Below are 25,235 nucleotides of genomic sequence, written 5' to 3'. Positions count from 1 at the left end.
TGAAGTAGGACAGAGTGGCGGAAGTATCCTGAGGCTATGGTTCAAATGAAAGAGAAAGCACAGGTTCTTTAAAATCACAAATCTGGGCAGAAATATTCCCAAATGAAAATACAAGCTCACACTCTATGGCCACATGTTTAAAGATGTTAATTGCAGCCATGAAGGGCAATCGGTTTTGGGATTTGAATGTATCCTATAGCCAACTCAAACATAATTGCTCACTAGCTACTCAATCTTTGAATAAATTCAAGTTCAGCTTCTGGAGGCACTGTCATTATGTGCATGATACTTATGTATGAAAGATCCCACCGCATTGCTTATGTGAGTCTGTCCAAGCAATCTAGTGTGGATGCTATTAACTAAACGATGCGGGGTGATAATGCACACTTAAATGTCAGATTTGATTAGCATTACCCATTGTACGTTGGTGGGATGTTTCAGAGTTAACAATTCAGCATTCGACTTTTCATGCGATCTGATTAGTTTGGCTTTCCTGTCTATGGACATTAGTGTCCATAAGAATAAATCAACTGGATAGTAAGTGCTTTATACACTTTGAATGATGCCTACATGTAACCTACTTCTAGCTTTTGTGGCATGTGCAGGGTTGATGTATCCTCTGTAGCTGTACTATCGCAAAAGCCGAATTTATCGTTTTTTACTTCTTGTTGATCCACTGTGAAGTGCTGAAACCTACAGCTTTCCATCATGCCATCTTGATTAATCTTGGATTTGAGGGTGTGGATTTTTTTGTCTATACGATTAAAATCAACTGGAAAGGAAGCAGGGGCGGCTCCTCCACGTGGGCGGAGGAGCGTCGCCCCACTGCATTCTCACAGTGCGAGAAGCAGATACATAAAATGGTATGAATACCATTTTATTTTTCTGCTTCTCGCACTGCGAGAAAGCAGAAGAAGGGTTTGGTTTGGAGTGGGCGGGTCGAGGAGGAGTGGCCAGCCCAATGTTATGGGCGCTGACTGTTAGGTCGGCAGCAGGCTTTTATCAAAGTAACCCCCCTTTGCCGCGTGTGCGAGTCATGCCATTATTAAATGCAAGGGAAACTCGAAATTTGAGGAGTACATTAAGTCACATACACATCTGCTTTTATCTCCATTTATGAACTGCGTCTCGGCTCTCTGGTATGGAAACATGAAGTAGATGTATACTAATAAATTCATATTATGAAAGTTTTCCGTTAGTTCATGGTGGTTGTTAACTGATTGCATGCATATGTGAAAATAAAGATACCTACATTAGTATTTGCCTACTGATCCCAGTCTGTGCATCAGTTTTCTCATTCTCATATAAGTAGAGCTTTTAACACTGTGGCCTGATGTCCATAAAGAAAGGTTGTTAGAAATGGGGGTCCCTAGTTGGCAATGGTTTGTACCTTTGTCCAAGTAGGAACCCTCGCTTCTAGTTAGGATAAGGAAGTTATTCCCTTAGACAACTCCTTTTCACCCCCTTGGTAGCTTGGCATGAGAAGACTGGCTTATCTCAGAGGCAGTGTGTAAAGCATTTGTGTACACAAACAGTAACACAGTGAAAACCCTACAAATGGACACCACATCAGTTTAGAAATATAGGAAATCTTCATCTAAACCAAACAAGACCAAAACAACAAAAATCTGCAATACATATGATCAGATATCACCAGAAATAGGTTATTCACACAAATAAAGCTTGTAGCAGCAAATAACTCCACCTGGAGCTATTACGACGTTGTGACAGATAAAAATCCCAAAGTACTGCGCCATCGGTAAGGTGCGCGGCGTTGGGCCCGTAGTCACACGGACCCCAAAGAACAGTACCGTGGTAAACGATGAAAACAAAGACTGTGCACGCTGTGGGGGAGATGATGCTTCGTTGGCGCCAGGCGGCGTTGGTTCCTTGCGACTACAGGGGAGGTGAGGCGTCAGTTCCTTACTGCGATGCAGTTGAGGTGAGGCATCTGTTCCTTACTGTTGCCGGTAAGGTGATGTCGCGGTGGCATCAAGGCGTCGGTTTCTTGCAACGAGGCAGGGTGGCTAGATTCGGGAGGTCACCCACAACTGGTATCGGATCTGCGATGATGAAGCCCCAGCATCGGTGAGGTAGGGGCTGCAGTGCGAGTCAGGATGGTGCGTTGCGTCGTGAGCATCACAAGCGGTGCCCTCAGCTCCGGTGCAGGCTTCGGCCTGTGTGATGGCTTCGGAGTCTATGCAGTGCAGCGTCGGCAGGCATCGGGCTTCAGTGTAAGTCAGGCGGTGCGTCGTCCACTTCACGAGCAATGCCAACGGCTTCAGTGCAGGTCGCAGCATTGCTCTTCAGCGTCGGTGTTGCTTTTTCCCTCTGTGGCAGCTGCAACAGCAGTTCCAACTGCAGGAAGACAGAGGGGGTGAAGTCTTTGTATCCCTGAGACTTCAGAACAAGAGGCAAGCTCTACACCAAGCCCTTGGAGATCCTCTTCAAGCAGGACAGAAAACACACACAGTTCCTCTCCTTGGCAGAAACAGCCACTGCAGGCCAACTCCAGACAGCACACAGCAAGTGGGCAGTGCTTCTCCTTCAGCTTTCCCGGCTTTTCTCCTTGGCAGAGGTTCCTCTTGAGTCCAGAAGAAATCTAAAGTGTTGCTGTCTGGGCGCAATATTTATACTACATTTCTTTTTGTTCTCTTGTGGCAGAAAGGCTCTGTGCTCAGTCCAAACCAGTTCTGTTCTCTCTGGTTCAGCTTCCTGGCAGGAGGCATTCTTTACATTCAGTTTATAAACTTGGAAATGTTTTCAAAGTTCACATACTAGAAATATAAAGCATGTTATACCTTAAAACACTTTAGAAACAATCGTCTGTGAGAAAGGTGCATTGATTAGGTACCTTAAGGAACTTTTAAAAGTAAGTATTTGAAATGAGAGAAAATAATGAGAACAGATAAAGAAACTAGGTCTTATAACCAAACTATTAATATTTTTGCAGAGATCAAGAAATACTTACTGAATGGAGGAAACAAGCTAGAATAATGCAGGAGAAAAAAGAGATGAAAGATAAAGCGTCCAGATTTCCACTTGCAATTGGAGATCAGGTATTTGATTAATTACAAAGTAAAACTGTGGTCTTTTGATTTTGTTTGTCTCTGCTCTTGGAGGGACCTCTTTGCACAGAATGTAGCCCTCTGCTCCAGGCACAGGTCATAAAAGTCTTGTCCCACAAACTTAATGTATTTACTTCTCCATTGATATAACTACATTTATGTAGATACAATTGAATATTTGGTAATCAACTGTGAATCGGACGTTAGCTTTAACTGCTGAAATAATCATTCCGTGTCAAGTATAAGCAGCCAATCAATGTACAGGTTGAGTTTTTGCATTCTTAAAGCAACCTTCGGAGATTTCGGGTTGTGATTTATATTCTAATATCTGCCCACAATCTGTTTATCAGTGCTTAATCAACTGTTCTGATGAGCGTTCATTACAGTATGGGCCAGAAATAAAGAAGAGGAAGTACAATTTCAAAGCAAAAGGAGTGAGGGTGAATGCATCCTGACAAATTGCTTTATTCACTAACAATACTAAATGATACCCAAGATGAGAACAAAACATCTCTTCACATTTGGAGGTATTTTTAACCTTAAAACATAAAGGGTATCAAACAATATTTTTTCTGCAACTCTGGGGTAGAATGTATTAGACTACTGAATAGTAGCATGTGCTTGGTTCCACCGCAAAAAAAGCCTCTGACGCCGCTAAACGACAAGCCCATCATCATCCAAAACTCTGCCGGCGCCGGTAAGGCCTTACCGAATCCTGGACTCACCGCCCTTGGACAGACCATTCCTTCCTAAAGGGGGATACAGAGAAGAAGGGTTTGGTGCCCTAGAGGAGGACCCCGAGGTAGAAGAAAATTGGTATGAGGACCTGGGTGAAACCAGTGGCTTGGATAACTGCCCAGATTCTGGCATGCCTTCCCCTCTGGACCCTGTTTTGCAGAAGGGCGCATCCATTGCCACCGTGATGCATAGGGTAGTGGGAGTCCTTGACCTTCAGCTGCCAGCTTCCCATGCTCCCCTAGGAGGATCGAGCCATTCTCAACCAAACTAATGTGAACGGTCGAGATGCAGTGAAGTACACCGTTTGGTGCGGGCTGGGTGCCAATGACTCCCTTTGGCTTTTACAGTGGTGTTATGTCGCAACACCTGGTTGTGATCCACTGTGTTCTCGGGGATGTCCAATCATCCCTGAATGACATGCCCTTCAATAGCTCTCACATATTTGATGATAAAGCTGACACAGCACTCAAACACTACCCAGAGAGCCAGGTCATTGCCAGATGTTTTGGAGTTGTTCTTTCTAGCTGGTCTCTGTAAGAGTCCTTTTGTCCCTATCACAGCTGTGGTCAGGATATTTAAGGGCATCCTCAATACCAACCATACCCCATGCTCCAGCAGACTACTAAGCCCATTTGAGGATGTGGTCACTGATCCTAAAGAGGATGCATGGACCAGATCGAGCATGTTGTCAAGTCCCCTACCCCTCCATCTGCCACAGCCTCTAAAGCTCTTTAGTATACCCTTCAGCCGGAACAACCATCTTTTTGGCGGCAGGGTCTGGCAGCGTATGCCTCAATGATCTGCAATTACATTCAACACATGGGAGCTTCAGATTGTGCAGAAGTGGTATGCCCTTCAATGAATGTAAACACCCTCACCTTTGTCACCATCCTCTAAACGACTGCCGGAGGGTCATCTCCCTTTGCTTTGTCAAGAAGTGCAGGCTCTGTTGGCCAAATGAGCCATCAAGAGAGAGGGTGCATGTGCCAGAAGTAGGATGTGATTGCTATTGTTACTACTTTCTGGTACCTAAAAAGGACAGAAGCCTCTGCCCCATACTAGATCTGCACCCTCTCAATGCCTTTCCTAGGAAAGAGAAGTTCAAAATGCTCATGCTGGCTCAGGTTCTGTCTGCCTTTGATCCTTGAGATTGGATGGTGGCATTGGACTTGCAGGACACATACTTCCATATCCCTGTCCTGTAGGCCGATAGACATTACATGCGGTTCACAGTGGCCACAAGCATTTCCTTTCTAGTTAGCTGTGCTCCCCTTAGGCCTTACAGTGCCCTCGGGTGTTCATAAAAGTGATGGCAGTAGTTGCAACACACCTTCGGAGGTCAGTGGTCTCAGTTTTCCCCTACTTCGACGACTGGCTGCTGAAGGTGGGCTCATCATAGTCAATTATCACCCACCTCCAGACTATGGCAAACCTTCTGCATTCGCTAAGGTTCACCATCAACATATCAAAGTCACTCCTGACTCCTTCTCAGATACTCCCTTTCATAAGAACCACTATAGATACAGTGCAGTTCTGTGCCTACACTCTGGAGCAGAGAGTCCAGGACATTCGGGTTATAATCCTGATGTTTTCACCTCAGTCCTGAATTTGGGTGAAACTGACTCTGAGGCTAGTGGATCTGATGGCCTCCTGCATCCTGCTGGTGAAGCACGCTTGATGCCAATGTGGACTCTGCAGCAAGATTTGATGTCCCCATGGGCACAGCACCAGGGGAATCTTTCTGATTTGGTCCAGATTTCGAAGAAAATTGAGAACCATCTGCAGTGGTTGCATACAGACTGCACCTGGGTCAACAACAGGCCCCTCTCCCTTCCCAACCCAGATAGTTGTGACTGATTGCTCTTGGGTTGGTAAGATCATCAGGGAGAGGTGGAGAGTAGAGGACTCTGGTCTCCGGTGGAAGCTCAGCTCCACATCAATATTCTGAAGCTATGGGCTATTACCTTGGCATTGAAAGTCTTCCTTCAATCCATCAACGGAAGACTGGGTCAGTTGTTCACAGACAACAGTACCACTTTGTGGTATTGCAACAAACAGGGCGGAGAGGGGTTGTGGACCCTGTGCCAGGAGGCTTTGCACCTCTGGACTTGGCTGGAGTGCAGGACAGCTTCCTGGTCATACAACACCTGTCAGCATCCCTGAACACCAGGGAACACAAACTCCGCCATCAATGCCTTGTGGATCACAAATTCCGAGAATGGTGTGAAGCAATGTCCGCATTTCTGAGTGCTAGAGTTTCCAAAGTGGCTCATTGGTTCCATTTAGACTGGAACCAGGGACTCCTGTACTCCTTTCTGCCGATACCACTCTTGCCCAGGGTCCTCAAGAAGATCAGAACTGAAGGAGCCCAAGTCATCCTAGAGGCTCCAGACTAGGCATGCAGAGTATGATATTCTGAACTCCTGTCAATATGTCCTGAGATCAGGCTGCTCCTTCGGAAGGAGCTTCTGTCACAGCAGCCTGCATCTGAATTTAGACACTCCCCGACTTCATGCATGGTGATTGGGAAGCAAGAGTTGAGTGTTTTCGATCTCCCTCCTGAGGTATGTGATGTGATCTTGGCAATCAGATGTACCACCACTAAAACTGTATAAACCTGCTGATAGAATACGTTTGTGGCTTGGTACTACAGGTGGACCCCCCTTTTTGTACCTCTGTCTGAGGTTCTGTTATTTGTTTTATCCTTAGTCTGACAAAGCCTTGACCTGGGCACTGTTAGGAGTTGCATGTCAGCTATTTTGACTTTATTGCCACAGTCAGAGCAACCCTCCCTGTTCACGTCACTTGTTGTAACTCATTTTATCAAACGTTTACAGCATTTGTGCCCTCCTCCACCTTTTGTGATGCCCCAGCAGGACCTCAATCTATTCCACATATATTTCAGTAGTTCCCCTTTCGAACCACTGTACAATTGCTTTCTGCAGCTCTTGACCATCAAAATGGGTTTCCTGGTGGCCATTACAATGGCCAGGAGGGTCAGCAAATTTCAAGATCTGTCTGTCCACCATCCATAACCACCTTTTTCCCAGAGAAGCTGGTCCTTTGAACACGTGCCTCTTTTCTTCCGAAGGTGGTCACACCCTTCCATGTTAGCCAGAACATCATTCTGCCTGGTTTGTTTTGCTTCACCTCATCCTTCAAAAGAGGTCCATCCCCTGGACCCAAAGAGAGTTTTCTCTTTCTACATCGAAAGCACCAAGGACAACCAGGTGGATGATCACCTCTCCATCGGGTTCACTGGAGCTAGAAAGGGCAAAGCTGTGTAGAAATGAACCATCTATGTATGGATTGTACTCTGCATTAAGATATGCTGTGTGCTAGTGAGGAAGCAATCCCAGAGAGCTTGTGGGTCCACTCTACCAGGGCCAAGGTTGCTACTACTGTGGTTATCTCTCCTGGACATCTTCCAAGCTGCCACGTGGGTATCCCTTCATATTTCCACGAAGTACTACTCATTGGGCAGTTGGGTCAGTCAAGTTGGGCACTTTGCCCTCTCAGTCCTCCAGAGTTTCTGGTTTGAGCCCTTTTACAGGCCCAGCACCTGGGCGGTATTGCTTGGGTATCTATTCTAAGGTGAGGAATCTGCAGTTAGAAGTCTCGATCAAAAGAACAAGTTATTTACCTTTAATAACTCCTTTCCTGGTAGAGACTCTATTTAACCGCACATTGCTCCCCGACCCACCCATTCTGCGACCTGGGCTCTTCACCTTAAGGATCCTTTAAAACACTGCACACTGCTCAAATAACATTGTTTTATACATGGGTCCCCATTTTTGGTACAGAAATAGTCACTAAAGGGCCTGATGTCAGCGCGCCGGGGTGGCGCTGATGTGGGCACTGCAATGTCACTCCTACCATTGCCGACGCAGAGCTGACCAACGCCACCTATCGGCATGATTTTACGAATCCAGTCTGATGCTTGGGAAATATTTTAGAGTGAGGAATCTGTGGTTAGATAGTCTACCACAAATGGTGTTACCAAAGGTAAGTAACTTGCTCATCTACTCGTCAATCTGACCAGCTAACAAAGCCATAGCTACTATACAGTCTGGCTTCCCTGTGTCATTCATGTGTTCCTAGCATGGCCTACTCTCATCGGTGCTGCTTTAAGAAGAAAACTGATATTACATATACTTGTTTTCTGAATATGCAGTGCTGATTCGTTGTAGGAAATGCACACTCTGGTAACTATCCGACTAAATATAAATAGAACACCTAAGACCAACTTAATCTTATTTGTAGAAACAAACAGGCATGCAATTTAACCGGGAATAGAGCTGTTATTGTCAGTATCTTTAATAGCTTGTATATCTTTTGGAAAAAGATTAGCAAGAGAGAAGCATTTATCCATTGTTCTTTGGAAAATGGAAAACAGCTAATGCATCCTACTGGAACAAAGAATTAATAAATCAGTAAGACCTAGCCAAGGTAATAACTCATGTTGAAATGATCTTGGATGTTACAAATAAGCAGAAAAAGGGATGGAGTAAAATAAAAAAGAAAGCCGAAAACGTTTAGGCATGATCAGAATGTTGATTACACCAGAGTAATCTGAGTAATTTCTGTAAATCCACGTTACTCTTTGGTGTGGAATTACCAATAATTACACAATTACTCCTCATTGCATTAAGCGTAATTTTGGGGATAAAATCTAACCCTGGGTGGAGCTGGCGGAGCGGGACTACGCGGAGGTCCACAGAGTTGGGAACAAACTCAGTGGAACTTCGCTCTGCCCCACCTCCCGCCTCCACCCCCCCAATTGCGCCAGCGCAAGCGCATTTCTCGCAAGGAATGCGCGGGCGCGTGCGCATGCGCAGATCACCCTGAGATGGCGAGGAAGAGGAGGAGGGCAGCCTGGGGACACCGCAGTCAAGGTACATTTTTTTTCTTTTACCTTTAATGTATTTTACATTAATTCTTAATAGGGGGGGTGGAGGCGGGGGCTAGTCAACTCTACTCTGCTGCGGAATGTGCAGAGATTTGCCTACTCCGCGTTCTTCGCAGAGTAGGCAAATCTCCGCACACTCCGCAGGCAGAGGGGAGCTCTCCGCCCGCGCCTAATAAAATCCTACTGTGAGAGCATGTTTAGTGAGCACAAGCAGTTGTTTGTGCTCGCTATTCATGTTCTGCTACATTTAGAGCTGTTTCTTAGAGCAAAATGCATCCCCACGTCCATTTTAGACGCAAGGTTGCATTTTGTCTAAGAAATAAGGGCTTATAAGAGTTATCCCCAAATAGTTTGCCTTCCTCTGCCTACTTTTCTGACCCACTTTTTTGGGGCTTTAGGACTCTGGGCACTTTAACACTGCTAATCAGTGCTAAAGTGCATGTGCACTCTCCTCAAAACATGGTATGACTGGTTTACACCTGTTTGGCATATTTGATTTACTTGTAAGTCTCTTGTAAAGTGGTATCCCATATACCCAGGGCCTGTAAGTTAAATGCTAATAGTGGGCCTGCAGCACTGCTTGTGCCACCTACAGATGTAACCTTTCAAATCAGTCTCAGGCCGGCCACTGCAGGGCCTACATGCCCAATTTACTGCCACTTTGACTTGGCATTTAAAATAATTTTCCAAGTCTTAAACTCCCCTTTTATTACACATAGTTCACCCCTAAGGTAGAACATATGTAGCCCTATGGACAGGGTGCTGTGTAAGTAAAAGGTAGGACATGTGCCTTTATGAATGGCATGTCCTGGTAGTGACAAACAGCCCATTTTGTTTCTCACTACTGTGAGGCCTTCTCCTCTCATAGGCTAGCATTGGGAATTTCCTTATATGTACATAAGTGGTGTTGCCATGTTTGATTTGTTTGGAATAGTGTGATAAATCCTGTTTGCTGGTTTAGTTGGATTTGACATTACTGTTTTAGAAATGCCACTTTTAGAATGTGGGCATTTCTCTGTGCTTATGACTCACTGTGCTTTGCAGCCTGATTCCAATACATGTCTGAGCTGGAGTGATAGCTACACTTGGTGTATAGTTTCCAGACAGCCACACAGGAAGGGCTGGGTGTGACAGAGGATACATCTGCATTCATCCGCATACTGATAGTTTTCCTGGGCTGGGAGAGGTCATTCACACTTTGCATTTGGACAGGTTGTGTCCTGCCCTCACACAAAGGGATGATTTACCCCTACTGATTGTTTGGAGCCAGGGCTGGGCTGAAGGGGATTGTTGTACAGTTCTAAGGGTTCTTGTGAAGTCACCCCTACATCAAAGTCATTTTTGAGTATAAGTACTGGGGCTCTGACACAATAGTTTTAGATACTACCTGGGTCTTATAACCAGACACTGCTGGTTCTACAAATTGCACATTGCCAGACGACTGCGGTGCTGTCAGGAGGAACCACCATTGTGACTACTTGCTTTGCTGTGTTTGCCTTCTGGGCAGCAGGAGGGACTGCCACTTTGCAATCTACCTTCTGCTGTGCACTACTAGTGGTCTCCAAGGGCATGTATGTTTGCCCTGGGTTTTCCTGCAATCTCAGGGCCAGAAAAGATGGCATTTAAGCCCCTTTGTCATGGGACTCTGCCTTTTTGGTAGTCCAGCAGCTGCGAGCTCATTGAGGAGCTGGGATCAGCTGCTCCCCGCTTAGATATCTCCAGATAGTGCGTGGTGAGCATGGTTTACTGCTCTTTTGTTTCCTTAAACTCAGAACATGTTGAGTGCTGTTTGCTGTTCCTTGTCTTCTGTGCCCAGCACTTGTCGAGCGGATCCTGTCTCCTGTGAGGGGCGAGTGCGTTCACCAGGACTGAGCATCCTGCTCTGGGAAAATGGGCACCGTTAAGGGAAAGGTGCGGGCACTTTCGTCAAGGTTCCACAACTACTGTGTGGAGAGCGCTTGGTCCTGATCAAGCTTGGGAGTGTGGCCGTCCCGATGTCTTAAACCAACACCGCAGCACCTCTCATTGCCCCCTCTCCCCCCAAAGGCACATTGGCTGAGCAAGGCTGGGGATTCCGCCTACGTCAGGACTGGCTGAATCCTGCCGATAGGGGTCGCGACTGTGTTGCACTCCCGAGACCTGCTGCCATTGCTAGAAGAGAATCCCCTGGACTTGACCCAGTCATTCCAATAGGTACAGTGGGATTAACGGGGGCCTGCTGATGAGCCACTGTCGTTCCGCGTTTCTTAGTGGGTGTCCCGGCCTTTTGGAAAGGGGCTGAGCTTCGGAGTGTTGGCAGCTGCACCACGCGTTTGCAGGCAGTTGCCTTTGATTATTTGAAATGAGTGGTGTTGCACATGGTAACCGTGCTACTCCCATCATCTGATTGGATTTCCTCCTACCATCAGAGACAAGCGTGGAGGATTCCAGGAGCATTATTCTCTGCCTCTTCAATGTAGGAAAAGTTCTCAGTTGGGATCCATACCCCAAGGAATCACGGTAAAGCTCGAATAGTCATGCAGGTATTTCTTTGGCCTGCAACTGCTCGAGGGCTGGTTAGGTAGTGTGGTCATGTGCCAACTTCCCCACTGCATAGCTTGAAACCTACTCAGCTGTTTACCTTATGATGATTCATGTATTGGTCCCCCAACAAAATCGCATTACATCCACTTCCAGGAACTCCTCCTGGTTTTAGGAGACGATGATTTGAGGATTACCATATCCTGTGTAGTAGGCGTGCTAGTGGTCCCATGCCCTACTCTGTTTTGTAATGCAGATGTTTCAGCTAAGCCGTAGTAATTGCCGTAACCCTACTGACTAGGGGCGGCTCCTCCATGTGGGCGGAGGAGCATCACCCCACTGTTTACTCTACTACCATTTTATGTTACTGCTTCTCGCACTGCGAGAAAGCAGAAGGGTTTGATTGGTATGGTCCTGCAACAGGCCAGGGGAGGAGTGGCTAGCCCAATGTTGCAGGCTCTGACTGTTTGGTCGGCCCTCTGGGGCCGCCCAGACCAGTCATGCGCACTCTGCCATGTTCTCAATGTAGGCTGCATGCAGACTACATGGAGAAAATGGCCTCCCCATAGGTGCCTGGCTGGGTGCCGTCCCCACCAATCACAACACTGCCATTGCAGCATTGTGATTGGCTTAGGGGAGGGGAGGGAGGCTTCCTGCGAGGACGACGCCGGACCGGGACGGCTAAGGTAAGTTTTTTTTAAATAATTAAAATTAAACCTCTGCGCGACCCCCTCCCCGCGTGACCCTGCCCCGAGTATTACGATGGGCAAATTCTTCAATTAATCCCTAGAAGGATTTCATAGGACTCCCTTCCAATATGTGTCTGAGCCTTGAGATCCCACCATTTCCAATGGCTGGAAACCCTCAAATCATATGTGTGTGTGTAAGCCATGTTCCTTGCCTTAGTGGGGTCTCCTGTGTGAATTTACTTTTCAACCTTGTCCATTTCAGGGCCTGGTGTTAGTATTCCAGAGAGATCCTGGTGACCAGAGGAAGCTTATGAGGAACCAAAGAGCTACAAAGCGGGCCCAGTACCTTAGACCCTTCGAAGAGCTTAATCTCCGGTCTATGGGCAGGGCCATCCCTGTCCACAAAGAGGCTGTCATTAATGAGGAGAAACTGAGCTGCCCAGTAGTAGAGTTGAATGAATGCCACTACCTATTCCCCATCGTGGACTCACTGCATACATTTATTAAGGGATTTTCATGGCTGCCCATGACCCACAAAAAAGTAAAAATATGGTATGACAACCCTGAGAAGAAACCCGAAGGGATCTCATAGGAATACTTTTGTTATGTCTATAGCAGTCTAAGGAGTGGGATATTCTTGAATAGAGAATAGCTCTGCCCATGATGGTTAGTGGATCTGCTTCAGCCCTGCAGGACTCTGCACCCAGTCCACAAGGGGGGAGACTATATTTAGGTTCAAACACACTTGGCGATCCATCGAGATGAACATGCCTAAGCATTTAAACCAGTCACTTGCATTACATGGATTTGTATACCAGCTGGTTGTGTGGTTTTTGCCCCAAACTGGGACATATGAAGGGTACAATTGATTCAGAGTCCGGACACATCCCTATACAGTTTCAAAATGTGCATCAGTTTTGCATTGGTCCATTCGGGTGCCCAGAGGAGAGTATTGCCTGCATAACCTCCCTCCGATCGGAAGCCCTAGATCTGGGCATCACGTGTCATCCATTCCACCAGCCGCTGGAATGCCAGAGCAAACAGCACGGCTTGCGAATATCCTGCTTGGTGGAAAAGGGGCCACATTGGAGTGCTGTTGACCCATTCTTGGGCCCAGGGAGAAGCATACAGGACCTTAATGTAGCAGAGGAAGTGCACCAAAGTTAGTTTTCTCCAGAACTTTGTGAACTGCTCATTGAATCAAGGGCCTTCTTGACGTCCACAGAACCAGCGCACTGAAAGTTGGAAGTTTATGCATCAGAGTTAATGCCTACTGCATGCTCCTTAGACAGTGTGGTGTTCTCAGTCATGGTGTTAAGCCTTTCCGGTCTCTGTGGATCAGAGTGTTTACAACTTTTATTAGTCTCTTAGCTAGGAATTTAGCTAATATTTTGGTATCTCTGTTGGAGAGTGAAATTGAGCAGCAGGATGAGCACTGGTCAGGGTCTCCTTGATTTTAGTAGGACTGAGATAATAATTCCATGAAGATCGTATGTAAGGCTACAAGTAGCGGAGGCTTCCTGAAAGACAGCCAGCAGGTAAAATGAAAGAGGTAGACATATTTCTTTAAAAACAAATTCAAGAGGGAGACTCTTGGTTCTCTGGGTCTTCACTAAAGGATTATCACCAATTGCCTCCTGTATCGCTTCCAATGTCAGTTGGAGATTCATGTGTTCTTGGCCCACTTGCAAGAGGGTTTGGAAACTAAGGTCATGAATAGAAGGACGTCAACCTCAGCTACTGATTGGGCTTCTCTCAGCTGTCTGTAGTTGTCAGCAAATACGGTAGTGATTTCAGCTGAGATTGGGATATAATCTTTCTCCAGGCCACTTCCAATTGGTGGAGGACCACATCATTGTACATGGTCCCATTTTTCAGTTGTAGAGTATAGATATCTTGAATGAAGGGACCTACTGTTCCTTTATTTGGTCATGCAATTGAGGAAGCCAGGGCTTTCTCCGGAATTACTGTCTTGAGTGCCTTTCATAATGTGGACATTAATGACACTGATCCCAGGTTAGCTGGAAATAGACTACTGCCTCCTCAAATGCATTTTGAAAATTCATGATACAGAAGGCACCAGATACTCAAGTGCCATATTGCCCCGGGAGCATTTCCTGGTGCAGCACAAGCGTAGCTTTTTAAGAGAGTTGTCTGAAAGTCCTTGTGGTGGAATACGGGCTCGGCCACTCCCAATAGCTTCATAGGTGAGAGGAAAAAATAATCTGCTGGTCTTTAGTATGTGCTGTGGAGGCCTTAGAGACCAATACAGGGTTTGGCTTCTACACAGCAAGGCTAAGCCTACTATACTCAAATAACAAAAAAAACGCCAGTGCTGCAACTGCCTTCAGACTGTATTCATAGCGCATTGAAACAAAATCAATGTCACAACAACCACTGTTTCCGTTGGATTTAATCCCAAAAAAATTTCAATTTACATTAGAATTTTGACAACAACACAAAATATTTTCTACATTTTTACATTTTTATCAAAAAAAATTTTTTAAACATATAAAACTATCCAACCTTTTCCTTCACACTCAATAAGAGACTACTTCACTTTCCAACCAACTTCACTTGTGCACTCTCTCAACAAACACATTCGCTCAATCAAGAATTCCAATTCTTTTAGACTAACACTACGTACCACTCACACCACTCTTCACTTCCAGTCATACATCCACTCAAACTCTTTTTTACAATTTGTTTTCACAACACTTATTAAAAAAACCGAGAAAAAGCCATCAACAAAAAAGATTAGACTGAATTGGCGACATATACAAATTTTATGTTTGATTGGCCTAAACGTGGTCTACGCGTTTCTAATCCCTCCAGATATGGGGATTCTCATCAGGACTGAAATAGCTGAAAGACATAAAAAGGAAAAATCCTTGTCTTAATTAGTGACCTCAAAAAAACCCTGACTCTAGCCACCTCTTGTGTGCATAAGCCCTTACCTTTTGCACTAGTCGAAACTCAATCGTTCATGCATCTACTGTCACTCCTGGGAAAAATAATAATAATAATCGTCCTGTCACAGTCCTGTTACTTTATGGCCAATAAATGCATGGAACATATTGTGTCCAAAATCTTACTTGTAACATGCTGAAGACGGCGTGGAGCTGATCGCGAATCAAAAATGTTGTTCACATATCTGTTAAATAGATATCTGTCATTAAACACTGGGATTATTACTATTATTTCCATTTTTTTATAAATACTAGAGCTCAGATGAAACTTAATATACCTGATTGAATCTTGGTCTCGTCCCGACCCAATTGAACCGGCACAAGCAGAGAGGAGGCGAAACCCACAATAAAGAAACAGCTAGAAAAAGTGTGAGTGACTGGATAATCACTGTGTGTGAGTGCCTGGATAATCACTGTGTTTGTAGGTACAATACAGTTATACATCTCTGTGCTTTTGTAGCATCTTTTCTACGATTGCATAGCATAATAATTGATGAGGAATTTTATATTAAATATGTGTCAGAAGCTCTTTATACATATTAAGATGTGCAATGTTTATTTTCACTACATATTTCTTGTACATTTATCATCTATAAAATAGGCTTCAGCTGTAAGTTTGAAAATAAATTTGAAGTAGCTAGTGTCACTTTCTATCTCTTAGTCCACTGCATTCTTCATCCAAGAAAAATGAAATCAAACAAAGTAGGTTTTACTTACATTTTAATTCTGAATCTTGAGCTTCTAAGCTCCATTTTGAGCCACATCCGACTCATGCCAAACATGAACAATGTAGCACCCTCTGGTAATGAATCAAGCGTCTCCAATGAAGCAGTATCCATTTTGTAGAAGCAGCAGCCAGTCTAGCTTCCATTGCCGTCTTCTTGAGTTCATGCCCAAATGAAAGACCCAAATCAGCAAATAGCATCAGACTTATTTGTGTTTGTGCTGTCCTCATCCACCACCACTGCTTTACAGGGTGATCCTTTTAACCTTGTGCCTCATCTTTGGCATGTCATCTGGACTACTTTGCTGACGTTCCTTTTAGGTCCTCTTCTGACATTGTCTTTGGCTACTCTTTTCTGCTTGCTGTGAACAAAAGAAAAATGAGAGAAGGAAGGAATATAGAAATACAATTAGATCTATATTATGCTGTCCAGCAGGACAGGAATATCTTTAATGTAACAAAAATTAGGAAAACAATGAAGTGGGAATGAAGTCTTGTGTCAGGCAAGAAACGGACAGAAAGGCTCAGGCAAAACTTGGTGCTTGATATTTAAACAATTCGAAAAGCACAAATGAAAAAAGACACCATTACACATTTAGAATAATAATTATTGTTATGTTAGGGTGTCGAGGAGTCAACGACGTTTCGATCCATACATAGAATTGAGGATCATCATCAGGACATTAGGTTACATGCCTGAGTGATTGCCAACAGCAAGAGAAGAAAGGCCTGCTATGGTGTAATGTGTTTCCAAACGGGCTGGTGAGCTCGAAGGCCGATACTAGGGAGGGATCCACGAAATTGGGGATCCACGAGCAATGGGCGAGTGCGATCACTCAAGCTGGCGATCGTGGGATCTTGCGGGGCGTGAGTGTTACATGCCTGTATGTGAGCCACTCAGTGGTGACGTGATCAGAACGGGTGCCTATCACACTGGAAACCCAAGTCATCCTCCAACATTGAACAACTGTTGTTCAAGTTCCATGTCACAGCCAACTTCACCATAAGTGGCAGACTCATCTACAGACCACCGGGAGCATGCACCAACTTCACCGACACCATCACAGACCTTTGGAAGCCTGGGTCTCACTCGCGAGTAAAGGGAACAACCCATGATGCTGGACACCTCTTGGACACTATTTTCACCAATTTCAACATCGACTCGACAAGCCCATATCAGTCTCCTGGACATACCACTTCCTCATCAAGTTCAACATCCCCATTCAGGTCCAATGCACACACAGTACCACCAGACCAGCCCATTAAAACTTGAACAGCATCACTGACAAGGACTGGAACACCGCTCTCCATACCCACTGACCTGAACACAGGAACAGCCTCCCAAAAGCCATCAAGAGTTTCAACAATTGGATCACCTTCTGAGCCTACTCTTTGGCCCCCCTCAAACGCAGTAATACAACAAGATCTAGACCCCAGGCCAGTTGGTACACGATGGAACTCAGACTGATGAAACACCACTGCAAACAACTACAGGGCACATGGAGAGTGAGCTAAGACAATTTAGACAGCAGCATCTTTAAATCCCCCTGGAGACGCTACCACCAAATGTTCCGGGCCAACAAATGCGCCACTCTGATGGACCGTATCGATGCCAGCACCAACAGAAGCAAATAAAACTCATAAATGATCCTTCCAACCAGCATCATCTGCTCTCACAACATCAATGTCCTTTCCTATGCCGACAACATGCAACTCTTTCTCTCCCTCACTGACTAGACGCTCAGTACTCTGATCAAGATTTGTGCCTACATAACTAAAATTGCCCACTGGATGAAGACCAGCTGCATGAAGTCGAATACCAAAAAGACGAACATTATGATCTTCGGGAAGAGCACTTCACCATGGGACTCCACCTGATGGCCTAAAAGCTAGGACTAGCATCCACCCCCACCAAGATCTTGAGATCGACATCAATAGCAAACTCTGTCAACGCCATCACTGCCTCATGCTTCCATACCCTGAAGATGCTGAGGAAGATTTTCAAATGGCTCCCAATCAGCACTTGGGAAACCGTCACACGCGGCCTCGTCACAAGCAAGCTGGACTACAGGAACACCCTCTATGATGGGATCAACGAATATATTCACCAGAAGACTGGAGACCATTCAGTACTCTTTGGCCAGAATCCCTCTCAACTTTCCATGCCGCAGTCACACCACACCACACCACACTTGAAAGATTCTCACTGGCTCCCCATACATTAATGAGCACAATTCAAACTCCTCACCCACACTTTCAAGGCACTACATAACACTGGCCCAGCATAATTCAATTGCATGTACTATCACAAACTTTCCAGACACCTCATCTCGTCGAGATTTCTACTTGCACACATCCCAAGTATACGGAAAACTAGGTACGACTGTTGAGCCTTCTCCTTTATCCCTCCTAAAGCATAAAACGACCTGCCACTGCACATAGGAGCCTTCTCCTTACTTCTTGAATTCTGAAAAAAGCTGAAGACCTTGCTTTTCAAGCAACCCTTGTAGGCACTAGGTTTGGCTAGACTCACATCTGCTCAGCTACAGGATACCCCTCCTTGTGATAGTGCACTCTACAAATCTGAATGACATGACATAATATACAGAGACTCCCTCTATACAGGAGTTGGTATTGCTTGTCAAATTGACTGCACCATCCATATCTCTTCTGACATGGCTGCTGTCCCCTATAGTACCTACCTTTTCGTTGTCAAGCTATGTGACATCCATGCTTGAAATACAGGAAATAATAATCTACAACTGCCTCCTATATCCAAATGTCAAAACAGGTGAAGTGCTTTTCTTGTTTATTCAAAATGCTAGTGGGCTGAACAACTTGCATGTGCTGTCCTTCCCTAGTTCACATGCCATGCCTTGCAGTGAGTAGGCATGGCATGTGAACTGAATGTAGGTTGGTAGTCAGGTGTGTGGCACTGACTTTGGAAATGGAAATAGGCGCCACTTCTGGTGGTGTTGTTTGTACCACTCTAATGCACAGAGCTGCTATGGTGAAATCTCAGAAGCGTCTTTGCTATTGCAAAGTTGCTATGTCCAGTCTGGTCGGGCTGTACCCTAGGTCTGTAAATTAATGCAGGCCCGGACTGGGAAACAAAACCGGCCCTGGCAAACTGCTCGCCTCCCTCCCCCCGAGCTCTTTGCCATGGCCGGTTTAGCTATGCTGCAAAAACGGTCCACTAAAAATAACGGCCCCCAGGGGCCCAAAAACGGCCCCCACCCGTGCTGCTGACTGGGGGATTGCCCGGTGCCCGCTACGGGCATAGATCATGCATCTGAAGGAAGTTATACAAGGTCATTTATGTGTATATCCACCTTAGAGTTGCACTGCTGTATAATACTCAAAGTTAAGATGTGTACCCATATATTTCACAAAAGTATTTCTTAACCCCAGTTTTTAGGATGAGCTTCGACAGTGCATGCGCTCTCACTTGCGAGACTATTCTTTACAATAGAGGGCTTGGAGACTCCCATTACTTACCAATTGTTTGCATCAGTGTCACTCTTCTTTACAACCTCCAAATGGCCAGCGCAGGCCAAGTATCACTTCTGTTCCTTTCATTGGAGCATGGACCAAGCACAGATAGATTCAACTTAGTACCCGTACACTGCTTGCGCTGTGATTGAGTTACTATTTCTTCTTCCTACCACTCTCATATTTCTTGGGTTGTAATCAAATCTTGACCCCCGAGAACAGGAGAGCTGCACTCTCGGTGGAAAAGGTTTATCAGAACACGGTCCTCTGTTATCTGCACAAACTGAAGGCCATGAAAGGAAGCCATGTTGCAAGAGGTATTAGCCCTCTGGCCGACTGATCCATTTGGCGTGGACTATTCGCCAATGGCTTTTGGTGATCGTCCATAGAACTCGCAGATGGTCCTGGGAAACCCCTCTCGGCTCCGCCCGCGCACACAGCTAGACTGGAGTTCCCAGCAGGCCCGTAGACAACCATTGCTTTGAACCATCTGTCATCCGCTGCTGCCAAATGATATCAACCGCTTGGTACACTCAACAGAGCGCCCCGCCCAAGCGTCCCAATGCTGCTATATGACAAACCTGTCACCGCAGCAAAAAATCTTTATCAGAAAATTGTAAATTTCAAAATATTAAAATTATTTTTTTAAAGAACGATTCACGTTGAAATTACTTTTTTAAATAACAGCTGGTCACCTATGATATGCATGTACTTATTTCAAATGTTATCCTTCAGTTTTTAATGGGATAGCCTTGCAGCGCCAAATTAGTGTGGGAAAACTTAAGGACAAATGTATTCCATACATAGATGCTGCTGAAACTGACGGGAACCCTTCTGTGTTCTGATGACTGATAAATAATTCAAATGTCCGTAAACTGAACTGCATCTACCATAAAGCATTGTTGAAGACTGAAAAAATGTGAGAGTGGAAACGATACTATGCAATAGGTTTAAGAGGCAGTCTTCTGTACATGAAGGAAGTCCTATATCAGTATCTGAGGCTTTGGCATGTACCACGCTTAGTTTGATATTTCACCACATTAGTAGATCATGTAAGCATCTCCAAATAGAAGAATGGCAAAAACCATGAATCGCATGTGACAGAAGCCTCGGTATTACTGAGAAAGCAATTGACTGCAAAAATTTCTGACATGAACAAACCAACCTGCTTCTATGATAATACATTGTGGGAGGACTGGTGCAACATGTGAGAGTGCCAGTAACAACCTGCTAAATGTTTTAAAAAGGCTTCTTGGAATATGAAGTCCTATATAGGTAATCTGAGCTGATGGCACATGGTATACTTTGTTTGGTATTCCACTACAATACTATACAAGCACTATGTAGGTACTCCTGAATGTAAAGAAATGCTCTCTTCTGAAGAATGGCAAAAACCCTGAAATATGTTTCAGGTGTGTGTTTGGATGACTTAGTAAATATTTAACTACAAAAATTTTAAAAACAGAGGCTCGCATCATCGATTGGGGGACTTTGCTGGTGTCTTGCCTTACCTGTGTTGCTGCCGCCGCTCCTGGGCCCTTCACGCTGCGTGTCTCCCCCGCTGCCGCCGCCACTACACCTCGCGGCCGAGAGCGGGGGGAGACTACAGCTCCCAGGCGCCTTAGCGCCCGTTGACGCCAACCACGTGCCCGGAGGCACACAAAAGAACGCGGCTCCCTCGGGGGAGCGGGAATTTTAAACACAGAGGCTCGCATCATCGATTGGGGGACTTTGCTGGCGTCTTGCCTTACCTGTGTTGCTGCCGCCGCTCCTGGGCCCTTCACGCTGCGTGTCTCCCCCGCTGCCGCCGCCACTACACCTCGCGGCCGAGAACGGGGGGAGACTACAGCTCCCAGGCGCCTTAGCGCCTGTTGACGCCACCCACGCGCCCGGAGGCGCACAAAAGAACGTGGCTCCCTCGGGGGAGCGGGAATTTAAAAAACAGAGGCTCGCATCATCGATTGGGGGACTTTGCTGGTGTCTTGCCTTACCTGTGTTGCTGCTGCCGCTCCTGGGCCCTTCACGCTGCGTGTCTCCCCCGCTGCCGCCGCCACTACACCTCGCGGCCGAGAGCGGGGGGAGACTACAGCTCCCAGGCGCCTTAGCGCCCGTTGACGCCACCCACGCGACCGGAGGCGCACAAAAGAACGCGGCTCCCTCCGCGTCGCGGGGCGCGCGCGGGCGACGCCGGGCTAAGCCCGGGCAAAGGGCGGGCCCTCTGAGGCCCTCAGAGGACAAAGGAGACTGGACTGGGCAACTTCCCTTTCTGCTGCACCAGGACGATATCCGCACTTGATCTTGCCCACATTGATAAGTAAGTTGACTGGATTATACGAACATTGATATACGCTAATTTACGCGGTATAGTTGTTGCCTACCATTTATCCCATACGCATTAACTGAAACACCTATCATGAGTCTGTTCGCCTCTAAAGAAAAGCCTTTGGGGAGAGGATACGCAAATCGAGGGACATTGGACAATTTTGTTATCAGACCTACTATTGAAATAGATAAGGTCATGGCTTTAGATGAACTACGGGCTGAGAGACGACGGTCTGTGGAACATGTAAAAAATAGCCGTTTTTTTCTTCCCTCCTCGCAGGTAGTGATGTCATCACAACTCACCATATCTCATGGAAGCGGTGGCCATGATGCTTCCTTTGGTGACGGCACGCCTTTACTTCTTAGAGATATTACTCCCCCGCCAGATCTAGATAACGAGCATATTGTCATTTCATCCCCTTTTTTGAGCAACACTCCAGCTGAAAGGGACGTCTTGCTGGATGATTCATTATCCCCAGTGCAGACTGTCCGAAATGCTGTTAAGATTTTTTAAAGTTCTCGACCACAAGGTTCCACATTAAAAAAAAGGAAGAAGAGGGGGGCTCTATCAAAAAAAGCTAAATCCAAAAATAACATTACAACTGTTAAATTAAGCAATCCCATAACAAAAATTCCTATACCAGATACACATAGTGCTCCAATTGAAACACTAGATACTATACTACTGGAGAATATAGGGAAATTGATTAGATCTCTCATATTACCATTAACAGAAAGATTAAAAATAATAGCCCGACAATTGGGGAACCTAGTAAAGGCAATTGAGGAGATTAAGGAGGGAACTAAGGAACTAGCAATCTCTTTACTAGTCCCTCCACCGATTGTATCGACCTTAAGTAATAATAATCAGGAGGGACTGATTGCTAGAGCTACCAGCCAGGCAAAATCAAACACCCAGCACATGATGCCTCCTCAAAAAACATGTACAGATGTACAACTCAAAGATAAGGAGGCAGAGGCGGCCACGAAATCCAATACTCAACTAAACCCTAAACAAATTACTGTAACACACACTGAGTGTGAAGATTTGGCAAGGACACCTACTCAAAAAAATCTTAATGTAGACCTTCCTCCAGAAGCAGTCCCCCTGGTGGTGGTCCTAACTGGAGTCCCTCCCTTAAAGGACGGGAAAAGAGAAAACCACAACAGCCAAGTAAAAAATAAAGTTATATTTTGGCTCAGGCAGAAACGTCCTCTTCCCCCAGAGATTAATGGAGAAATCCTTCTTGTTAGGCGTCTCTCCTGGCTAGGAAGTAGGACAAAAGACATCATGGGCGACATTATAACAATCAATTTTAGAGATAAAAGAGCAGTAAGACACATTCTAAATTATCCTTCTCTCAAACCTTCTAATTCAATCGAGGTATGTGACTTGACCTACTTTTATCCCAGAGTACATTTCTCTGTTAAAAACAACTCGAGCTTAATAATTCAAAACCAGGATGGGCGCAATAGTCCTCTACCTCAACGTCAGGATATTCATCCCAGGCCCTGCTACAATCGTCAAAATGACTGCGCTACTTATATGCTACAACACCCAGAGGACCATTTAAGGCCCCCTTATCTAGGTCAGAGAGATCACTACAACTCTTCTCACCAATATAGGAATAACGCGGTAAGGTCTTTCACAGAGGATTACAAACACCGTACTGCACCACCTTACCCTCAGCTTAATTGTTTTATAACTCCAACTCATTATCTGTCCGGTCATCCAAGGTCTTCCTTTCAACAACAGGAGTATCGTCCTTGTCCTTCACTTTGTCATCAGGATGATTACTTCTTACCTCTTTATAACCGTTATGCAGAACTGACAGACCTGGAAGGAGTGGATTGACTGAATTTATATGGAGTAGAAAACAATGATGTTGATAGATCTTAAAAGGTGCCCTCTATTAATATGGAGGACAATCCTAATACTAATTCTGTTACGCATATGTCTCAGGATTTTAATCTAAAGTATACCCAGAACCCCTTATTACCTATAGATCTATCATCTAATTACACAATCTCAAATAAAACTCAACCTATTCCAAACATAGAACAGAACTCAAATCTCTCTTTTATTTCTAATTCCCAGACATGTTTAGGAGAGGGGACAAAATCTCAAGTAGCAGTCTTATTTTGGAACATAGCAGGCCAACGCTCTAAGATTACCAATGATATATGGAGGAATTTCGGTCCCAGGTTTGATGTCTTAGCACTTCAAGAGACCTGGACTGTTGAACCGATACACATGGTAGGTTACAAAACTTTTTTTTCTTATGCCCAACCTTCCGTCTCAGGTAGAGCGAAAGGAGGATTATCAACTTATATTTCAAACCTCCTAAACGTAAAGAAAGTAGTCCCCATGAACCTTGATCTAAACATCCAGATTCTAAGGTTGACTTTAAATAATGGGGAAAGCTTTATCATAGTGAATTTTTACAATAACCTCCCCGAGGCTGAAACGATCACCGTGGTATCTCAGATGCGGTCCACATTAAAAAACAGAATGATGAAGAAAATAAGTGATGCGGTGATTATCTGGGGGGGGGACTTCAATCTTGGTCCGTGCCACTTTATTGATAATAAGAACATATGTGGCATTTTGGATGAATTTGATAATCCAATACCACATTTCAGACACTCAACCTTAGGTAATTACCTAAATGAAACCTTATTTGATCTCGATTTGGTTCAGGCAAACATCAGGAATGAAAAGAATCAAACTTTGGCTCCCACATTTCATGGGAGAGGGTGTTCGACAACCATAGATTACATTCTGGTTTCAAATGTTGAGAGGACTAAAGATGCTGTTTTCACCAGACATTTAGTCCCGCTCAGTGATCACTATCCTCTTAGTATCTCTTTTTCTCTGACTCACAAACTAAAGAGAGGTTTGGGAACCATTCTATTACAAAACAATCTAGCGCTTACCAGATTGAATGGCTATGCACTTAAATGGGGGAATATAGTACCTATGGAGGTGACTAAACAAGTGATTGTGAGGGCCAACTCATCCATTATGACTCGTCTTAACCCACACTCAACCCACTCAGAGGTTATTGCAAGCTTCGAATTGATTGTTATGGCAATCAACGAAGTATTGTGGGTGGAAACAAAACATGCTTCAAAAAAACAGAAAGGTTGGTTCAACCATGATTGCACGGTTGCATATTCTAACTTAAAAACGGCGTTGAGAACAACAATTAGGGTACCACATGAGATATTAACACTCGGGAAAGCCTATACCATGTTTTAAGAACCAGGAAAAAAGAACTAAAAATCCAGCTTTGGGAACAATTGCATGAAACCTGTTCCCAAAAAAACATGGCAGCTTTCTGGCAAGTGGTAAAATCCCCTTTCCTAAATGATAACATACATCATCCTAAGTTAGATCTAGCGATTGAGGAAAAGGAATGGGTTCTATACTTTTCCAAAACTTTCTCGGCAGGCAAGGAGTCATCTGAACTCCAGGATTTAGATTATCTGAATCCTCATTCTGCGAATGAACCATCCTCAATTTACCCTATTGACCTACAGTTTTCTCTGGAACAGACCGCCTCGGCCTTGAATGCAAGTAAGAACGGGAAGGCACCGGGCCCAGACGGTGTTCCTATCGACCTATTTAAAGACCAAGTGGACCTCTGGATTCCTATTCTAACCAGAGTCCTGAATGCAACCTGCAAGATGGGGCTATTACCATCTTGGTCAAAATCCGTACTAGTCCCCATTTTCAAGAAAGGTGATCGGGACTCAGTATCCTGCTATCGCCCAATCTCTCTTTTAGACTCCCTGGGCAAG

General features: G+C 45.2%; 1 protein-coding gene across 2 annotated transcripts in view; it reads left to right on the top strand.

Moving 5' to 3' along the window:
- The window catches only part of LRRC27 (leucine rich repeat containing 27), a 440,921-nt gene that overhangs the window by 278,771 nt on the left and 136,915 nt on the right, over positions 1–25,235 (top strand). For both annotated transcript variants that reach the window (XM_085606197.1, XM_085606198.1), the window contains one exon: positions 2,954–3,059. In XM_085606197.1, the coding sequence (XP_085462323.1) occupies positions 2,954–3,059 (106 nt within the window). The remainder of the gene's footprint in view (positions 1–2,953; positions 3,060–25,235) is intronic.

Source organism: Triturus cristatus, chromosome 1_2 (genome assembly GCF_964204655.1).
Source record: "Triturus cristatus chromosome 1_2, aTriCri1.1, whole genome shotgun sequence".
In the NCBI taxonomy this organism is placed as follows: domain Eukaryota; kingdom Metazoa; phylum Chordata; class Amphibia; order Caudata; family Salamandridae; genus Triturus; species Triturus cristatus.
This window is presented reverse-complemented; position numbering and strand designations above follow the sequence as displayed.